This window comes from Phalangium opilio, unplaced genomic scaffold (genome assembly GCF_054372755.1).
Source record: "Phalangium opilio isolate 3A_F unplaced genomic scaffold, DU_Popi_V2 ptg000093l_1, whole genome shotgun sequence".
Lineage (NCBI taxonomy): Eukaryota > Metazoa > Arthropoda > Arachnida > Opiliones > Phalangiidae > Phalangium > Phalangium opilio.
In genome coordinates this window covers 5291304-5309984 of record NW_028324198.1, presented here as the reverse complement: position 1 = coordinate 5309984, position 18681 = coordinate 5291304, and the positions used below count along the sequence as shown (strand labels likewise).

The 18681-nt window shown below is 38.6% G+C and overlaps 4 protein-coding genes across 4 annotated transcripts; all 4 read left to right on the top strand.

The window, feature by feature from the left end:
• Positions 1-2621: 2621 nt before the first annotated feature.
• Positions 2622-3804, top strand: LOC149640727 (uncharacterized). The gene is made up of 5 exons (XM_089850703.1): positions 2622-2870; positions 2927-3091; positions 3191-3289; positions 3364-3571; positions 3617-3804. Exons 1-5 carry the CDS (start codon positions 2622-2624, stop codon positions 3802-3804), a joined length of 909 nt encoding a protein of 302 aa, XP_089706829.1.
• Positions 3805-6526: 2722 nt separating this feature from the next.
• On the top strand, positions 6527-7671 carry LOC149640726 (uncharacterized). The gene is made up of 2 exons (XM_089850702.1): positions 6527-6904; positions 7000-7671. The coding sequence occupies exons 1-2, from the start codon at positions 6527-6529 to the stop codon at positions 7669-7671; spliced, it is 1050 nt and encodes a 349-aa protein (XP_089706828.1).
• Positions 7672-9537: 1866 nt separating this feature from the next.
• On the top strand, positions 9538-10068 carry LOC149640725 (uncharacterized). Its single transcript, XM_089850701.1, has 2 exons — positions 9538-9773; positions 9885-10068. Exons 1-2 carry the CDS (start codon positions 9538-9540, stop codon positions 10066-10068), a joined length of 420 nt encoding a protein of 139 aa, XP_089706827.1.
• Positions 10069-12223: 2155 nt separating this feature from the next.
• Positions 12224-18358, top strand: LOC149640724 (uncharacterized). The gene is made up of 13 exons (XM_089850700.1): positions 12224-12265; positions 13621-13732; positions 13790-14347; positions 14391-14789; positions 14895-15048; positions 15162-15487; positions 15644-16066; positions 16474-16589; positions 16769-16957; positions 17012-17161; positions 17245-17798; positions 17867-17948; positions 18266-18358. The coding sequence occupies exons 1-13, from the start codon at positions 12224-12226 to the stop codon at positions 18356-18358; spliced, it is 3198 nt and encodes a 1065-aa protein (XP_089706826.1).
• The last annotated feature ends 323 nt before the right edge of the window (positions 18359-18681 follow it).

The window sequence follows — 18681 nt, the reverse complement described above, 5'->3', positions numbered from 1 at the left end:
CAACTTAACCTAACCTAACCTAACCTAAAATAACAGTAATGTTTTGGAAAAGGCATATTATTTGAGAAGTCAATGAAGCTAAACATCAATATTTTGGAAAAGGCGTAACATTGTGAAATTATTTATAAAACTAATATACTTTCGGTTGAAGGGAATTCGTTCCAATGGGATTCGATGGGATTCGATTGAATGGGAAAAAATTCCCATTTTTATAGAAAACCGCCATTGGGCTAGATTTTAAAATACTTGCTAGAAATTTTCGGACGAATTGGATTCGTTCCAATGGTATTCGGTTGAATGGGCAGACTCCAAGTATAACCATTAGTTCATAAGATAATAATCGAATGTCTTGATAATAATAATTAGTGCTTTAAACTGAACATGAATATCCGATTTCTGATCCGAACAGCTCAGATATAATTCCTTCCTTTCAGCTATCGGTTATACAATTGAGACCCAGTGTTGACTCAGATCAGATGCATTTTTTAGATAAACATTCGGATTACATCGTATCTGACATCAATACGATGTTGTTGACATTTTTTCGGTTATCTGTGGTATCTGACGTAAAATCGGATTACGTCACTTTTCGCTTGTATCCTGGATAGGTGAAACTCTAATAGGCATTGAGGTGTTCGTTTTTTCATAAAGAAAGGTTTTGAAGGCCCCCCTCCTTTTTTGTCAATTAACTAAAATACGCGGTATAGGCCAATATTAGGAAAACGGCTGCGTCCCTAAAAAACGTACGCGCATTTTTATATAGGGCAGTGTTTAGCAGAATCACCATTTAGTTTTCAACGTCGCGTTTGAACGTGAAGTATAGGTCTCTGTACCTTAGGTATTTGCGCCTCCTAAACGTATTTCGGAACGCTAATGTTAATGGCGTGCGTAACGAGTGATATCATTGACGTGCCGGAACTGGCTCCTGCCCCTGCGCGAAGTTACAGAAGTTATGTGTGGAAGCATTTCAGACTCTAAAGCTAGATTCCCACTCGCCGGAAAACAGGACGGAAAACCGGCAGAAAGGGGCTTGACCGAAATATCTTTACGCCAAGCCCTACGGAATTACCGTTCGGCCGGGCGTAAGTTGTGTTCTATTTTTTTCGGTCGTGTTCGGCGTTACGCCAGTGTCTCAGCAGCCAATGAAATTATCATACTGATTACGTCATAAATTTCAAGAGCGCACTCATACGCGAGATAGATTGATAGCCGCCATTTTTTTGTGGTTGACCAAGGCTTATCGGAAACATACCACCAAGATAGAGAAATGAAACTAAAGGAAGTAAAAAGAGATTAGATAAATAAAGAAGATTTTATTGAGGAGGTTAGAAATTATCCCTTCTTGTACTATGATCTAAGCGACAAGGGGACAAATTAATCACTTCATAGCGCGAAATAGATGTTGTGGAAACTACTCAAATCTATCACGTGACCCAATAATATCTACCGCCAAACTCTAAATTCAGTCGTAGTGTGAACGGTCTACCGCCGGATTCCGGCGTAAGTTAAAATTTCTTCCGTCGGTTGCGTGATTTCCGCCGGGTTTTTTCGGTCGAGTGGGAATCTAGCTGAACACGTAGTTCTTACAGACGGTGTTACCAAAGACTTTGCAAAATGTCTATATTGTGACAAGTAAGTATGGCTTTTTTCCATTTGTTTTTAATTCTTCTTTGGTTAGAAGAGGTTCACAAAATAGATGTCCAATTTGTTAATATGGTGGTTATGGTAAATTGGGTTCAAGTTTTTTAGATAATTGTATGAAGTGGCGTTAAACATTTTATCTTTGTGTGTCTTTGTCAAAACAAAACATTTTAAGAATGTAAACGCTATGTTCAGGATAAGAAATCTAACCAAAGAACTGGTAACATGCGAACCCATTTACTTATAAAACATCCAGACAAATTGTATATTTGTTGGGGATTGGACGTCGAGGGAAACTATGAAGGTCCTGCCATATCTGCGAGGATTGTCCCGACGTCAAACCAAGTATGGAATCGTAAACCTAGACATTGTTTAATTACTCACTCTTATCTTCTACGTACAGGATTCGGTCCCTAACTTACATTATCCTCGGTCTAAATTATTACATTTTATCATATTAACTCGCCAACCATTTCAAGTTTTCGAGGACGAAAGTTTTAGAGATTTACTTAGATGTTTAAATCCAGTATGTTTGACTCTTGCTTAAAGGTCGCAGGACCTACTATTAAAACTGATATACTAAAAGCGTATTCGGTCGAGACAGAAAATATTAAACGTCTTCTTCAAGTAGGTCTTATCAATACCTTCTTCTCAGACCCATTTCTGATAACCACCTTTAATGTCGTTTGCAGAAAACCACTGGCGTATTGTCTTTTACACATGACTGCTGGACATCTAAAAATATGTTGCCCTTTATAGCAGTTACGGGTCATTGGCTTGATAATGACTGGCAAGTACACGAAGTACTTGTTGGCTTTCTATTTTTTCCGGGCAGTCATACGGGAAAGGATATTTGCGACAAATTCATTACACTTCTCAATGAAAGAGATATAAAGGAGGTACGGGACAACATAGCTGTGTGTTTAGGCGGATATCCTACATTTGCTAACGGCTCGGGCTTTTAGGTACTCAGTGTTACCATGGACAACGCGTCGAACAATGGTACCTTTACTAAGGAACTAGAAAAACGGAAAGACGAGACAGGCTTCATGTTTTCATCTGACACTCGTGTTAGGTGCTTGGCACATGTTCTTAACATTTCAGTCCAGGAAATGTTGAAAGTTCTTAAATCTGAAGCCAAGCATGAAGAGAATGACTGCCTCGATATCCTTGAACATAACTCGTCAGTTGATGAGACCGCTGATGATATATGTTCTTCGATAACAAAGGTAGGCGGTGTCACGGTTAATATTTCTTAGAATAAATCTTAAATTTCCATCCATAGCTTAGACGTATCGTTGTGACCTTGAGATTGTCACCTCTAAAAGGTGAGAAACTCTCAGAATTCAACGTGGCATACGGTCTTCCAGATAAAAAGTTGATATTAGATGTCAAGACAAGGTGGGGATCCACATACGCAATGATAGAGAGAGGTCATTCACTTAGGCAGGTAAGTTGGAACTAGGATTTACTTGGTTATCAACCGTCAGCATACTTATGGGTACGTTGGGATATCAAAGTCCTCTAATTGTATTCGTATTATCGATAGTCGCTGACATCAATTACAACTAGTGACAGGGATCTTAATAAATACCATCTTGATGAGGCTGATTGGGTGCCTTTGACATCATTAATGGACATTCTAAAGGTTCGGCACGACGTTAATGGCTATCTTATAACCCAAGTGGTCAACGGAACAATTCCTTTATACCTTTGTTTCAGGACTTTGATACAGCGACGAAAAGAGTTTCGCAGTCGAAAAGCGCTACATTGTCGTTGGTCGTGCCAATATACGTTTGGCTGTTGGAAAAGCTGGAACGACACATTCAAAATTCTAATGGTGCTCTTAAAACAGTTGCCTCAAAAGCTAAGGACAAGGTGGAAAAGTACTTCAAATTGTCGGAGACAAATGTTTATTGGATTTCAATGGGTAAGCTTTCATCATCATTGTTTCCCGTCTATGTCCATATTACAGAAAAGTACTTTGTATTTATGCGTTTAGTTATGAACCCTACCTTAAAATTGGACTTTGCGAAAGAGAATTTTGATAAGAACATGTGTAAAAAAATCAAGGCCATTGTTCTGTCAGTATACACGGATTATTACGAAAAAGACGTAGTATTATCTACTTCTAATGCCAACCACAGCACCTTGGACACGTAAGACCCGTTCCTTGCTTTTCACCCAAAAAGGCAGAAGAAAGCGAACAAAGGTGCTGAATTGCAGAGGTATTTGAAAGCAGATGTGGTGCCACCCCACACTGACATAATGCAATGGTGGAAGGTAACGTGCGTATGACGTACTAATGACTATTAGTCAATGTTAAACCATTCAACCACTTACAGGTCCATGAGATTGAGTACCAGTTGGTTGGAAAGATGGCCAGGGATTTTTTTGCTATGCAGGGGTCATCTGTACCTCCGGAGAGAATCTTTTCCAAAGGAAGTGATTTGGAACGAGCAAAGCGTTGCTCCTTGAAGCCGGAAACTATTTGTGCGGCGATGTGTCTGAAGGAATGATGGACGATGATTGACCAGGCGACAATCTAGTCTAAATCACTACTTCGTTTCATTTTGTATTTGTTACCCCTTCTTAATAAAGATGTCATAAATTGAGTGGTTGTGAAAAGTTCTTATCGTATGCGATGATTTATCAAAACACAATTAGTCCTGACTGATTAACTATAGAGTTCATGTTTAAGTAGAGAGTGTGTACAAAATTAGTATCTAAAACTACAAACCCACTTTCTGTTACATAAAACAAATATTTGAGCAGATAATAGGTCATAAATCGGTCAGATACCACAAGGGAGTTGGCTAACATCCTTCTTATCAGATCGGATTTTAAAACTGAAGGTGAATATGACTTTCAATGAGCTGTTGACGATTTTACGGAACAGATATCGCTATCAGATGTCATAAATGATGAAACAGATCATAATTTTAAGCACTAATAATAATAATAATCTGGGCTTTTGTCTATGAAGGGATATCCACACTAAGCATGTGGCTTATTTACAGGTGGGTCCCTTTACAATGCATAGAGGAGTGGTGGCTAGCCCCTATGCCACAGCTAACCTACAGCGCCCTATACTAACTATTACCGTTAACCTCTGTAAGTTTTGATGGAAAGGAGAAACCGGGTTAGACCGCGGAGGAAAACTCCTTTTAAAAAGCGGGGAGAGAACTTGCAAACTATACGCAGAAGTATTTGTTCCCAGATTTTCATCCGGTGCCACAGTCCGGGATCGAACCCAGGATCCTTTTGCTGCGAGGCGAAAGCGCTAGCCGCTACGCCACCCCACATCAAGAATCAAGACTTAAAAAGTATCGATAAGACTATGGTTATCACTTGACTGAAGGATCAGATATTAATTTTTATTTTAAATTGAAACTAAAAGGCGTGCTTAAGAAAAAAAACAACGTTCCATTACCGTATTCCGTTGAAATATGTTATTTTACTGGTAATCAATTTCAAAAATTTACTTATCTCGGATTTTCGACCACAATTTCATTCCCTGAAAACATTTCATCATACATTAATTACTTTTGAGAGAGTACGGGTATGAATTTGCGTTTTAAAAGGTTCCTATAGACGTTACATCTCCATTCTTGCCTGGCACTGTTCGTTGTGGAACTATTTAATTATTCTAAAAACGATCGCGACAAATTGAATAGGGACAGTAAGATTTTTACTCGTGGTTATGCACAATGATGTAATATCAAGTGTACTTTAGGCAACCATCATTCTGTTCTTTCTCATAGCTCAGGGCATTATTAGGGTTACTCCTCTATTTCTGCCTAGTTTCAATCAATGGTTAGAGACTATATGATTTCGCACGACACAACCTTATATACATTTGTAAGTTCTTAGTTCCACAAAAAGAAAAAAGAATTCCAATTTTTGGACGTTTAGGTTTGAAATGAATAAACCCATGATAGTAGTTTTAGCGAACGTAAAGTCAAGGGGATGACCCCAGTAAAGATCAGATAAATGAGAAGGAAGGTTTCTTCAAGTTAGCAGAGGGGGATGGTGGTGAAAATAGTAACTAATCTTTAGAGCATGATCGAGTGGGCTGCGCCTGGAACCGAAGTCCTCCCAGCATTCTCAGGGTTTTTGATAGGGTTTTACTGTTCGGAATCGAAAAGGATGGTCCCTCTGTCTTAAAAATAGGAGGTACTTCTCATAGAAATACAATCGCGCTAATAAATAATTTTCGGTAGAGGCGTCACAAGGTACACTGGGAGAGTTTCAGTGCCGCAGGTTGTACATGATAATATTTCCACTCCAAGTTACCTCATTTCTACCTGGTCGTACTATTAGCGGGTTAGACTCTAGTTTGTTCATGATATGTTAGTATCGAAAGGTTTATAGGGTTCTTGTAACTTTTTGGTCATAGCTGCTAAACAGACTGCCATTACGGTTTTTTGTTGTGTTAAAGCTTTGTTTGACACGATATCTCTCAAAAGTAATTAATGTAATGACAAAATGATTTCGGGGAATGTAATTGTGGTCGAAAAGTCGAGATAAGTAAATTTTAGAAATTGATTACCAGTAAAATAAGTTATTTCAACGGAAAACGGTAATGGAACGTTGTTTTTTCTTAAGCATGCATTTAAGTTTCAATTTAAAATAAAAATTCATATCTGAATCTTCAGTCCAGTGATAACCCTAGTCTTATCGATACTTTAGTCTTGATTCTAATCAAGACATTTTTGATTAATATCTGTTATTTCAGTCTTAATTATTTAATTTATTTTCATGTCAAATCTAGGGTTGATTTTAGCCATTATTTTATCGCGTATTCCCTAAAACCGTAGAAAACGCCTTATTATTTAATTTCCGATGTAGGCTGACCAGAAGTATACCAGATGCTCCGAAGCTTATGGCTTTTGAAGTCTGCAGCTTAAGGGACGCAAACAAATGGATAAAGGTTGTAGCCCTGGAAACCCCCACGATTAACACAGCAGTGTTCAACGTTCCTGGGGAAGAAATAAAGAAGGCGCCTGAGAATAAAAATCTACCCATGGCCGATAGTCCCAATTACAACAAGACTAGAGAAGAAGGACTATCAATTCTAATTGGATCTGATTTCTATTGGAGATTCATAACTGGACGATTCGAGAAATTAAACGGAAACGGATTAACCGCTTTAGAGAGTACTTTTGGTTGGATTGTACAAGGACCGACGGAAATCTCCAATCAAGATAACCAAGTTGAAATTGGCACAGTTTGTGTTAACTCCATCGGTATTGAAATTCCGGTACAAGAAGAAATTTCCAAGAAACCCCAAGAAGAATTATCTCTCAACTATTTGGCCCTAAGCGCAGACTTCCTAACCAAATACCACAATTCAAGAATAACCCAGAGCTTTTCTTCGAATACCGGAAAACCTTCAACTATTATTTAGAGGAAGGCATTGTGGAGCCAGTTTGTGAAAAGTCAGAAGAAGGCCCGATTAGCTACCTGCCTCATAGGCCGGTAGTTGACATGGAAAGAGAAACTACGAAGGTCAGGATTGTCTTCGACGGCTCAGCCCGTGAAAGGGGAAAAGCGTCCCTGAATGAATGTGTCCTCACAGGCCCTCACCTTAACCCAGACCTCTTGGACGTACTGGTCAAGTTCCGGTTACATCGTGTTGTAATGACAGCGGACATTGAGAAGGCCTTCCTTCAAATCAAGATTCACAATGAAGACAGGAATGCTGTCAGATTCCTGTGGTTCCAAGAACCCGTTGAGTTTGAGGGACCGTGGAAGATTATAGAATTGCAATTCACGCGCGTGCTTTTTGGAGTCTCAGCCAGCCCATTGTTACTGGCGAAGACTATACGATACCATGCAGGAAAGTACTCCAATCAGTACCCTGAAACCAGCCAGGTAATTGGCCGAGATACGTTTGCGGATGATTTATTATCGGGAGAGGAAAGCGAGGAGAAGGCTTATACAATTGCCAAGGAAGCGAGCGAAATTTTCCAAGCGGCGAAAATGAATTTAAGGAAATTTCAGGCTCGAGATTTCGCGAACGCTTAAGGATGGAAGAATTTGACGTTTCATCACTAGAAGATAGCCCTATCAGAAAAGTACTGGGACTTCCGTGGAATCCACCAACTGACTACTTTAGTTATGAAGTTTTTGGTATAATCCAATCATTATACATCCTCGAAGATACGAAGCGCAGCGTACTGAAAATATCAGCCAAGTTATTTGATCCCTTGGGTCTGATTTCGCCCTTTGTCGTGAAAATTAAGATGCTTTTCCAAAGAATCTGGCAAAAGGGAGTTGATTGGGATGATCCTTTACCGGAAGAATTAGCTTAGGAATGGCATGAATGGTGCGCAGACTTGGAGAATATGGGAAAAATAACTATTCCTAGATTTTACGGGCCCAATAGAGACGAGGAAGTAGTACAATGCCAATTACATTGTTTTTCGGACGCCAGCGAGAGGGCCTACGGGGCTGTCTTATATGTTCGATACGTAACCGAGACAGGGAAGATACACGTCTCTATGGTGGCCTCGAAGACACGAGTAGCACCAATTAAGAAGATAACTCTACCCGATTAGAATTGCTTGGAGCATTAATCAGCGCGCGATTGACCACTCGGTTGAGGAAGATGTTTTCTATTCAAGAAGCCGGTATCTACTACTGGAGCGATTCCACCATAACCATCAGTTGGATACGGGGTTCACCTGAAGATTAGAAACCATTCGTTTCCAACCGAGTCTCAGAGATTCAAACACTGACGGAACCCCACTCTTGGAACCACTGTACAGGGAAGGAAAACCCCGCGGATGTGTTAAGTAGGGGACAAGGAATAGAAGCAAGCAAGAGAATTCTAGTTAAAGGAATCTATGGAACCCGATCAAAAGAAAATAGATGAAGAAAGAAGAGTTACACGGCAAACAATAGCCGAAAACTATGTAGGAGTCAAAACGAAATCAAAACCCCTACTCAACCTAAATAAATACGAAGAAGTTAGAAAATTGGTCAGAGTAACGGCATGGGTAAAGCGTTACACTCCTACCGCTAAGAAGAACAAAATCAAAAGCGATTTTTTGACCACAGAAGAATTGTGGCAAGCCAAACTCTATTGGATCAAATTAGTCCAGAGGGAAAACTTTGAAGAAGAGTATCTTGCAATTAAAAATAAGGAAGAACTACTACTGAAATCAAAAATCGTGCAATGGAAACCCTTTCTAGACGAGGATGACGTAATACGAATAGGTGGAAGACTGCAAGAGTCCGAATTCTCCTTCGAGACCAAACATCCTATTCTTCTCCCGAACGACCACCGATTTACCCACATGATTATCATGCATGCCCACCAAGAAGTCATGCATACGGGTACTGCCGCTACCCTCACGCAGCTGAGGGAAATGTTTGGGTACCCAAAGCCAGACAGACCACAAAAAGGGTCCTACGTGATTGTCTCATTTGCAAGAAGTGGGGAGTAAAACCGAAGGACGTGGAATGGGCTCCACTCCCCAAAGACAGAGTTAAAGAATCGGCGCCTTTTATGATAACAGGGGTCGATTTCGCAGGTCCTATTTACATTAAAGGATTAGAAGGAAAGAGAGAGAGAAGGCGTATATCGCCTTGTTCACCTGTGGAACCACGAGAGCTATACATTTAGAGTTGGTTTCCAATTTATCCACTGAATGTTTCTTGCTGGCATTTAGACGGTTTGTGTCCAGAAGAGGTCTGATCCACACGATATATTCGGACAATGCCAAAACATTCCAGAAGGCAAACCGAGAGCTAATAGCCGTTTGGAAACATTGAAACAAAAAGAAGATTGGAGAATTTCTATGGTCACGGGGTGTCCAGTGGAAATTTATCATTGAACGAGCGCCCTGGTATGAGGGATTTTACGAGCGTCTGGTTAAATCTGTCAAAATGGCTTTGAAGAAGACTTTGGGGAATGCTTTCCTCAACTTTGAAGAAATGGTAACGGTGTTGACAGAAACCGAGGCCACTATCAATAGTAGAGCAATCACCTATTTGAATGACGATTCTACTGATCCGGAACCGCTCACACCTGGGAATTTCCTTATTGGAAGACGATTGACCTCTATTCCTCAACATTCTTCAATCTTAGACAACAGATCCAGTGACTTGCGGAAACGATGGAAGTACCTTCAGACGATCCTGAATCGCTTATGGCAGAGGTGGAATCATGAGTAGCTGCTCGAGTTGAAGCCAGCTCACGAAGTTCATCGCGTGAAAACGGGTCGTGAAATTAGGTCGGGAGATGTGGTTCTCATCTCAGACGAGAAGTTAGCTAGGCAACAGTGGAGGCTCGCGCGGGTCCTTGAAGCTCATGTTGGTCGCGACGGACGTATTCGATCGTGCTCCTTGAAATTACCCTCGGGAATGATTATTAGAAGAGCTATTAAGATGTTGTCTTTATTAGAAGCTAACGATTAAGTTTAAGAACGAAATAAATTGGTTATGAGCAAGCTCACGGCCCGGGAGTGCAGAAAAACCCAGCTTGTTTTTTGAAAGTTTCGAACTCCTTTTCTATTATAAGCGCAGTTCGGTTTTTTTTAATTGTAACATTACCTCTACAGAGGGTCCTCTCTTTTTTTGGCTTTCTCATTGTATTGAATACGGACAACGCGGGAACGGGGACTTTTTTTAGACGAAGAAGAAATTTAGTAGATGAAGGATGCTACCCTTTTTTGTAACCGCGTTGAAATTATCTTTTCTTTTTTTTTGATTTAAAACTGTTTATTATTAAACCTAGTATTATTTATCTCTGAAAACCTTATGGACAATAAGTCCTTTAAACGGGAACCTGGGAACTTCTTAATTTTTTATTGTTTTAATTTAAATTCTTTGTGAGACGTGAAATTAGGCCCCCTTTCCTACATTTTAATTTTACGGTTACATCTTCAATCAATATTACATTCAATCAACTGATTTTACTGTTAATCAATCCATTCCCTCTAAATTAATTGAAAAAATGACATATCTACGCTTTTTAGAGAACAATTACATTTTCCGAAGATATTTTATCATGAAATTAATTATTTTGAAGGGAGTACGTGTTGAGGAATCAATATTGAATATTTGAAATATTCTACTGACTTTCTAAAAAGAGCAAGCGAACTTTTACATAATTCGAAAGGAAAATGTAAATATTTAATAGTGGATGCCAAACAAGGGTGTTGCGCTAATAAATACATTTAATTTGGTCAATCGAAATGCTACATTTCTATTGTCGCCTCTATGAAGAAAAGATTGCACTGTAATTTCGCTCTCCGTGCTTTAGAATTTCTTGGTCATAACTCGGTCTTCATTTGAATTGTTACCAACCCTTTCTACATTGTTGGTGCTACTTGTACACCAGTTACGTATTACGCGTAATCATTTTAGCACGCTTAAAGACCATTTCGGAAAACACAAAGGGGCGAGGCCACCATTGGTGTATTCTCCCTCGCACCAAGGGTCACCGCCAGACGGTGCCAAAGTTCACTACAGGCATTAGGCTAGTCAGCTCGCACTGCCTATAGCGGTGCTTCTAAGCGGTCCATGACATTTAGGCGCCGCCACTTAGGCGCTGGTTATTTAGGCGCCGCCATTTAGCCGCCAAGACAATTAGGCGCCGAGACAAATAGGCGCCGCGGCATTTAGCACCGTGACATTTAGGCTCCGCAACATTTAGGCGTCGAGACATTTGGATTATTTTTTCTAAAAATCCGTAATGACCTCTCAATTTGGCAACACGTGTATTGTCCCTGTGCGTCACTGCATGACTATGTTCGCAATCCCCATTAAAGGACACGAAACCTTACTTGTTTTTACAAAACAATCCTAAAATAGTAAAAAAAAACATAACCTAAGTTGGGAAGTCAATCAATATAACCACAAAATATTTTGGAAAAGGCATATTATTTCGGAAAGGCAACGAAAATGTACAAAAATATTTTGGAAAAGGCATGTTATTCTGGAAAGTCAAAGAAGATAAACAATAATTTTGGGAAGTCAATGATGACAATCAACAATATCTTGGGAAGTCAAAGAAGATAAACAACAATTTTTTTGAAAAGGCATATTATTTTTGGAAGTCAAAGAAGATAAAAAATAATTTCGAAAAGGCATATTATTTCGCGAAGTCAAAGAAGATAAACAACAATATTTTGGAAAAGACGTATTATTCTGGGAAGTCAATGTTGAAAATAAGTGTATGAATTTTAATTGATGTGCATTTTTTATGAATGTTTTGATAAGAATTAGGCCTAATTCACGCGCGCGCAAAAATATTCGTGTTTTTTGTGATTGTATTCATTTGTGTTTATATTCATTTGTGTTTTATATTTTTTGTAAACCTTGGATTATTATCGTTCCTTGAAAAAACAGTATAGAAAGCTTTAGCCGGATATTTGTGTAAGAAAAATAAGTAAAACTGCTTTAAAAAGAATCTTTGGCCGATGAGATCGGTTCGCTTGAAAAACAAAGTAATAAAACTTGTTAGGTTGGATAGGACAGATCAAAGATTCTGGGTATTATATGACATGCACGTGCATTAGTAAAAAGTGAAAGTTAAGATAAATAAAAGAGAAAATGAGGGGATAGAATAATGAGGGTAAAGGCCGATGCTCTGGCCAAAATGGCAAATTTGGTAAAAACATAAACTGAACTTTGATTATGGGGGTGGAAAATTGAAATGGAACTTTGAAACCTAGCTAGGAGTCCTGACTTGGACGTAAAAAGAATAATCACTTTGGAATGGGCTAGCGAAGAAGCTAGACGTCCTTAGTCGGATATAAAAAATAAAAAGAAATGAAGCTCAGACCTAGGCAAGGAGCTATAGTCTTCGGACATAATAATTAAAAAAAAGGAACTTAGGAAAAGGAAAAGGTATCACGGAAATAATGGAATAATGGAAAAGGTTTAGATACCTAGGAAATAATAATGGAAATAAGGAAAAGGTTTAGAAACCACGAAAATAAGGTGTCAAAAACACAAAGTTTAATGTTATTCGAATGCGGAATTTCGTTCAATTGTTCAAATAACATTGAGCAATAAGAAACTCGTACAATATGTATTTTCAGGTTTTTATGGAAACATTGTGCAACATTTATTGCAAATGATGTTCCATTTCCTAAAAAATATTGTGGATTTGAACTTTGCAGAAAAGTTAGTCTGGAAAACGTTTATTTTTACTTTACAACTAAAACAACGGGCCCCACGTTTTTTACATTAACATACCACTGGGTACATAATAGAAAGCCCATGTTGCAATGAAAACTGGACTTAAGGGGACCGTATACGCTCAATAATTGGCTCAAAAAAAGTTCAAATATATTGCCACAATATTTTTTTTTGGAAATTGATCATCATTTAGTGTAAATTTTTGACAATACTTGCGAAAAAAAATCTAAACGAGTGTTTATCGCGCAAAATGTTATTCGAACAATTGAACAATATTTCGCTTTTGAATTACATTAAAGTTTGTGTATTTGACGCTTTATATGTAATGTTTGGACGATAAAATTGTACCCGGTCTAAGAACTCCACATCAACAATTTTACTGTGATCAAAACATATTCAATACAGTTGAATATATCATGTTGAATTTAATCAATATATTTGTCAAATAAAGTTCTTAGGTTTTTTCACAATATTGAGCTTTAAACATCTTGATGGATTTCGGAGTAAATTAGTAAAAAGTCTTGGGAATAATTTTTTAGACGATGAATTTTTTAGATGTCCCCCATTTAATTGCGCAAAACATTGAGCGTGTAAAGGCCACATAAAAACTTTCCCAAGAACGAGAATTATAAGCGTTCGTTAATGGTCATAACCCATGCAGACGATGCGCTAGCAGTTTTGTGAAGCGGGAATGCGTGATCTATTTGACCATGCCACAATTATGTGTGGAACCTATATATTATAAGCAGACGACATTCTGACATAAAGTCCTCGAGCCTCGAGGATTTTGCCAATGATTTCGATATTAATAAATAAATATAGAATTTTTCACCTATATGGCTTGATCCGGGCCTGTTAGAAGGTCAAGCCGAAAAGGCTATTGACGGTATAGAAAACTTTAAAATAGCGGCAGATATTTTGGAAGAAAGATATGGTAGAAAAGAAATGATAACTAGTGCACGAATTAATAATTTGTTAAAATTAAATCCAGTTCATGATTCAACTAATGTCGAAGCATTGAGGCACTTGCACGATTCTTGCCAAATAGAAGTTAGAAGTTTAGAGGCGTTAGGACAACTCACAGTTCAAAATATGGAATTATACGCGCATATTTTAGGGGGATTAATTCCATTGGATTTGTTAGAAGAGTTTGGGAAAGAGGATAAAGAAAGGGGATCTTGGACAGTAGATAATGTGTTGAATCTTTTAAGGAAAACGGTAGAAAGAAAAGAACAGGCTATGGCTATACATAGAACAGGGAGAATGCAAATAAAGCAGAGTCAACCCCAAAAAGATAAACCCAAGCCCTCACAAAATACCCACCTAAAGTCACTGGCGTCAGCCACGGCTCTAAGTATTCCCAGTACAAATACCAGATATCCTTACTATTGTGTGTTTTGTAATGAATCGCATCCCTATTATACCTGTATGAAAGTTCCCGCAAAAGAAAAAAGGGAAATAGCAATACGCCGAAGGCTGTGTTTTTTGTGTTTGAGAAGTGGTCATACAGCGAGTCATTGCAAAACAAAGTTTAGACAATGTCAAAATTGTAAGAGATCACACAACAAAATTCTTTGCATGGATATGGATAGATATCATTACAATCAAAACCGGCAGGGGTTTAATAGGCCTAATGGAAGACAGGACAGACAAATTCCTGAAAGTAGCGATGCAAGTCAGGATAATCAAAAACAAAATTGTGCCGGTGAATCAAACCTATCTACAAGTCAAAGTAATAATGAAATTGCACATGATGAAATTAGCACATGATGAAGAAACAGGGGGTGGTGAAATTTACTTGCAAACCTTGAGAGCGGTTATGATAGGCCCAAATGGGGAGGAAGCTAATGTGCGGTGTTTACTCGATGGGGGAAGCCACAGATGCTTTGTTAGAGAAGAAATCGTAAATCAGTTAAAGTTACAAGAAATAGGCGACGAGACCCTGAATGTATTTCCTTTCGAACGAGAAACACCCATAGTTTCCAACAGACGTAGATTTAAGCTTATCATGAAAAATTGTGAAACTGAAGAAATTGTTGAGATAACTGCGCTTGAAACCCCGTCCATATGAGGTACAATTTTGGCGGTGCCATCAGGTCATATAGTGGAAGAATTAAAAGAAAGAGGTTACCAATTGTCTGACACTCGAGAAAAGAAGAGAAGAGAAAAGGATGATAAAATAGATGTTTTAATTGGAGCTGATTATTTTTGGAAAATAGCGCAGGGGAAGGTGGAGAGAATTAATGAATCGTTAGTTGCGATAGAAACGAAACTGGGATGGACCCTGCATGGGGGGAAGACACAAAAAATAGAGTGGGAGCTCATGCTATAGCTGTTATGAAAGTATCGGTGTATTCGGTTAGTGAAGAAGACTTGTTGTCGAAACAAATGAGAGCCTTTTGGGATAATGAGTCGATTGGCATTTTGGATAATGCTCATTCGGCAAAAGGAGTTGAAGAAAATGAAGTATTGAAAGAGGTTAATGAAAAAATTGAATATAAAAATGGACAATATGAAGTAGCTTTAACCTGGAAAAAGGAAGTACAATTTCTAGGTGATAATTATGAGGTAGCAAAAAGGCGAACTTGGAATTTGATAAAAAAATTAGAAACGAACCCAATTAAGTTGAAAGCGTATGATGAGGTTATTCATGAGCAACTAGAATCAGGAATAATTGAAAGAGTCCCAAGTAAGTTTGAGTACCCCCCACCAAAGGGACCATTATAATATTTACCACATCAGGGAGTGTTTAGGGAGGAAAGAGATACAACAAAGTTAAGAATTTTTCAGGACGCGTCTTATCAGGCAAAAGGCATGCCCTCGCTAAATGATTGTTTGGAGGCAGGACCAAATTTACTGCCGGACCTTTTTCGCATATTAGTGCGCTTTAGGGAGAAAAAAGTAGGAATAACGGGGGACATAGCCAAAGCCTTTCGCACTATAGGGATCGCGGAGAAAGACAGGAACGCCGTGCGTTTTCATTGGATTGAGGGGTTAGATCACCCACAAAAACAAAATTTAGTAGAGTATCGAATGACTAAAGTCCCCTTTGGGGTAACCACTTCGCTCTTCCTATTGAATGCGACCATTTTACACCACTTAGAGAAAACAAAAGAAAAATACCCCGCGGCAAGTGAAAGTTTAGAAAAAGATAGATATGTTGATGATTTAGTTACGACAAAGGATAACCCCGATGAGGCAGACCAATTGATCAATGATGCAACCAAGATATTGTCAGAAGCGGGAATGAATTTGAGAATCATAAGAAGTAATTCGAAAGAAATAAGTGGGGGTCACATGATAACAGTCAAGAAAAGAAAGGTCTACCTAATCCTACAAATACTAAGGTTTTGGGGATGTTATGGGATGAAATGACAGACAATTTGTCTTATGAAGTTACGTCAATTTTGGAATTTATGATAAATAAAGAAAATACTAAAATAGGAGTACTGAGAGCTGTCGCACGTATATTTGACCCTATGGGTTTATTGGCCCCGTTCACAATCCGGGCAAAATTCATATTTCAAGAACTGTGGGTTAGAAAAATAGACTGGGATGAGGATTTACCTAAAGACTTAGAAAAGAAATTTAATGATTGGTGTAATGAACTATCAAAATTGATAGAATTTGAAATACCCAGGTTTTAGTATAAAAATCAATTGGAATTGAAACCAGAAGCAAAAGAATTGCATGGTTTTGTAGACGCAAGCGAACGTGCATATGCGACAGTGTTCTATTTAAAATGTATGTATCCTAATGGTGAAATTAATTTAATACTGATCGCGTCTAAAGTAAGAGTAACCCCGTTGGGGAATCAAAAATTAACAATACCACGGCTAGAACTGATGGGTGCATTAATAGGCGCTCGATTTAACAATACATTAATGGACACGTTGACTATTAAGCCACAAAAAGTAATAATGTGGTCAAATTCGGAAATAGTATTAGCATGGATCCGCGGATCTCCTAGCCGATGGAAACAGTTTGTCATAAACAGAGTGCGCGAAATACAAACACGAACGGAACCAGAAATATGGCATCATTGTCCGGGCAAGAGAACCCCGCCGACCTTCCAACTCGAGGGAAGTCTTTAGAAGAAATCGCCTCAAGCGATCTTTGGTTACATGGACCAACTTGGCTTAGAAAACATATAGATCTAGTAAATGAAGAGAATAAATTTCGAGAAAACCAAGAATTGCCTATTGAAATATAGGATGAGTTAAAAAAGAAAGAAGTAGTCGCTTATATGCATCCGGTACAGAAATGTGAAGGGTTATTGAATTTGAAAAAGGATAGCAGTTTGAACCAAGTCCTAAACATAACGGCGTGGATTATGCGTTTCATCCATAACACAAGAAATAAGGTACAAGAAAGAAAAAGGGTCCAATGACAGGGGAAGAAATAATGATTGCTGAAGTGTTTTGGGTGAAGAAGGCGTAAAATGAGGATTTCTTTGATAAAGTAAAAAGTTTGGAAAATGGACAAGAAATATCGAGTAAATCAAGTATCACATCACTGAACCCGTTTTTGGATAAACAAGGGGTCATGTGTGTGGGAGGGCGCTTAGACGCGGCAAACATGACTTACCGAGAGCGACACCCGTGGATATTGTCAGGAACTCATCAACTATCATATTTAATTGGATGGCAAACACACGTAAGATTGAAACATGCAGGTAAAAGCGAAGTATTGACGGAAATTAGAGAACACTATTGGATACCAAAGATCAGGCAATTAGTGAATAAAGTCATTTATTCATGCCCAAGATGCAAGCGATATAAAGCCAATCCTATGAAAGCAGAAATGGCGCCACTTCCGGACGCAAGGATCAACCCAGCTCCACCCTTCGAAATTTGCTGCATAGACCACGGTGGTCCAATATATGCAAAACCAGATAAAAAATGTTACTTCGTAGTTTTCACCTGCGCAGTAACGCGTGCTGTCCACCTAGAATTAGTTACGGACCTCACAACAGAAGCCATTCTCATGGCATTTCGACGGTTTATTGCGCGAAGAGGAGTGGTCAAAATAATTTACAGCGATAACGCTTCAAATTTTAAACGCGCAGACGCGGATCTAAAAATCTTGCAAGAAAAAATGAGAAGTCCAGAAGCAATGGAGTATTATGGAAGTTTAAAAATAAAGTGGAGGTACATAGCAGACAGGGCCCCCTGGTGGGGGGATTTTGGGAAAGGATGGTGCGTTCCGTTAAGGAACCCCTCCGCAAGATACTAGGAAGAGCCCACCTAACATACGAAGAAATAGAGACTCTTCTCATTGAAATTGAAGCGACAATAAACTCCCGCCCTATAACATACATCTATGAAGACCCAGGAGAGCCAAGGCCATTAACGCCAACTCATTATTTAGTGGGAAAAAGACTGACAACTCTACCATCACAAACGTTTACAAATGAAGATGTGCCAACGGTAACAAAACGCGAAATTATTAAACGCTTGAAATACAGGCAAACTGTTTTGGATCGGTTTTGGATCCGTTGGAAAACCAATTAATTGCTAGAGTTGAGATCGGCTCATCTCCGAACACAATTGAAAGGTGAACCGAGTAAAGAATTAAAACTAAATGATGTTGTTTTGATAGAAGACGCTATGAAACCACGAGCAATGTGGAAATTAGCGGTAATAGAACAAGTAATGAGAGGTAGGAACGAAATCATACGTTCATGTATGATAAGACTGCCGAACGGTAATCGACTACGTCGACCCGTTCAACTTTTATATCATTTGGAAATTTAAATTTGACGAAAGACAACTCTCTTCCTTGAACTACTTAAAACGTACTTCAAGGGGGGGGAGGATGTTGAAAATTAGTGTATGAATTTTAATTGATGTGCATTTGTTTATGAATGTTTTGATAAGAATT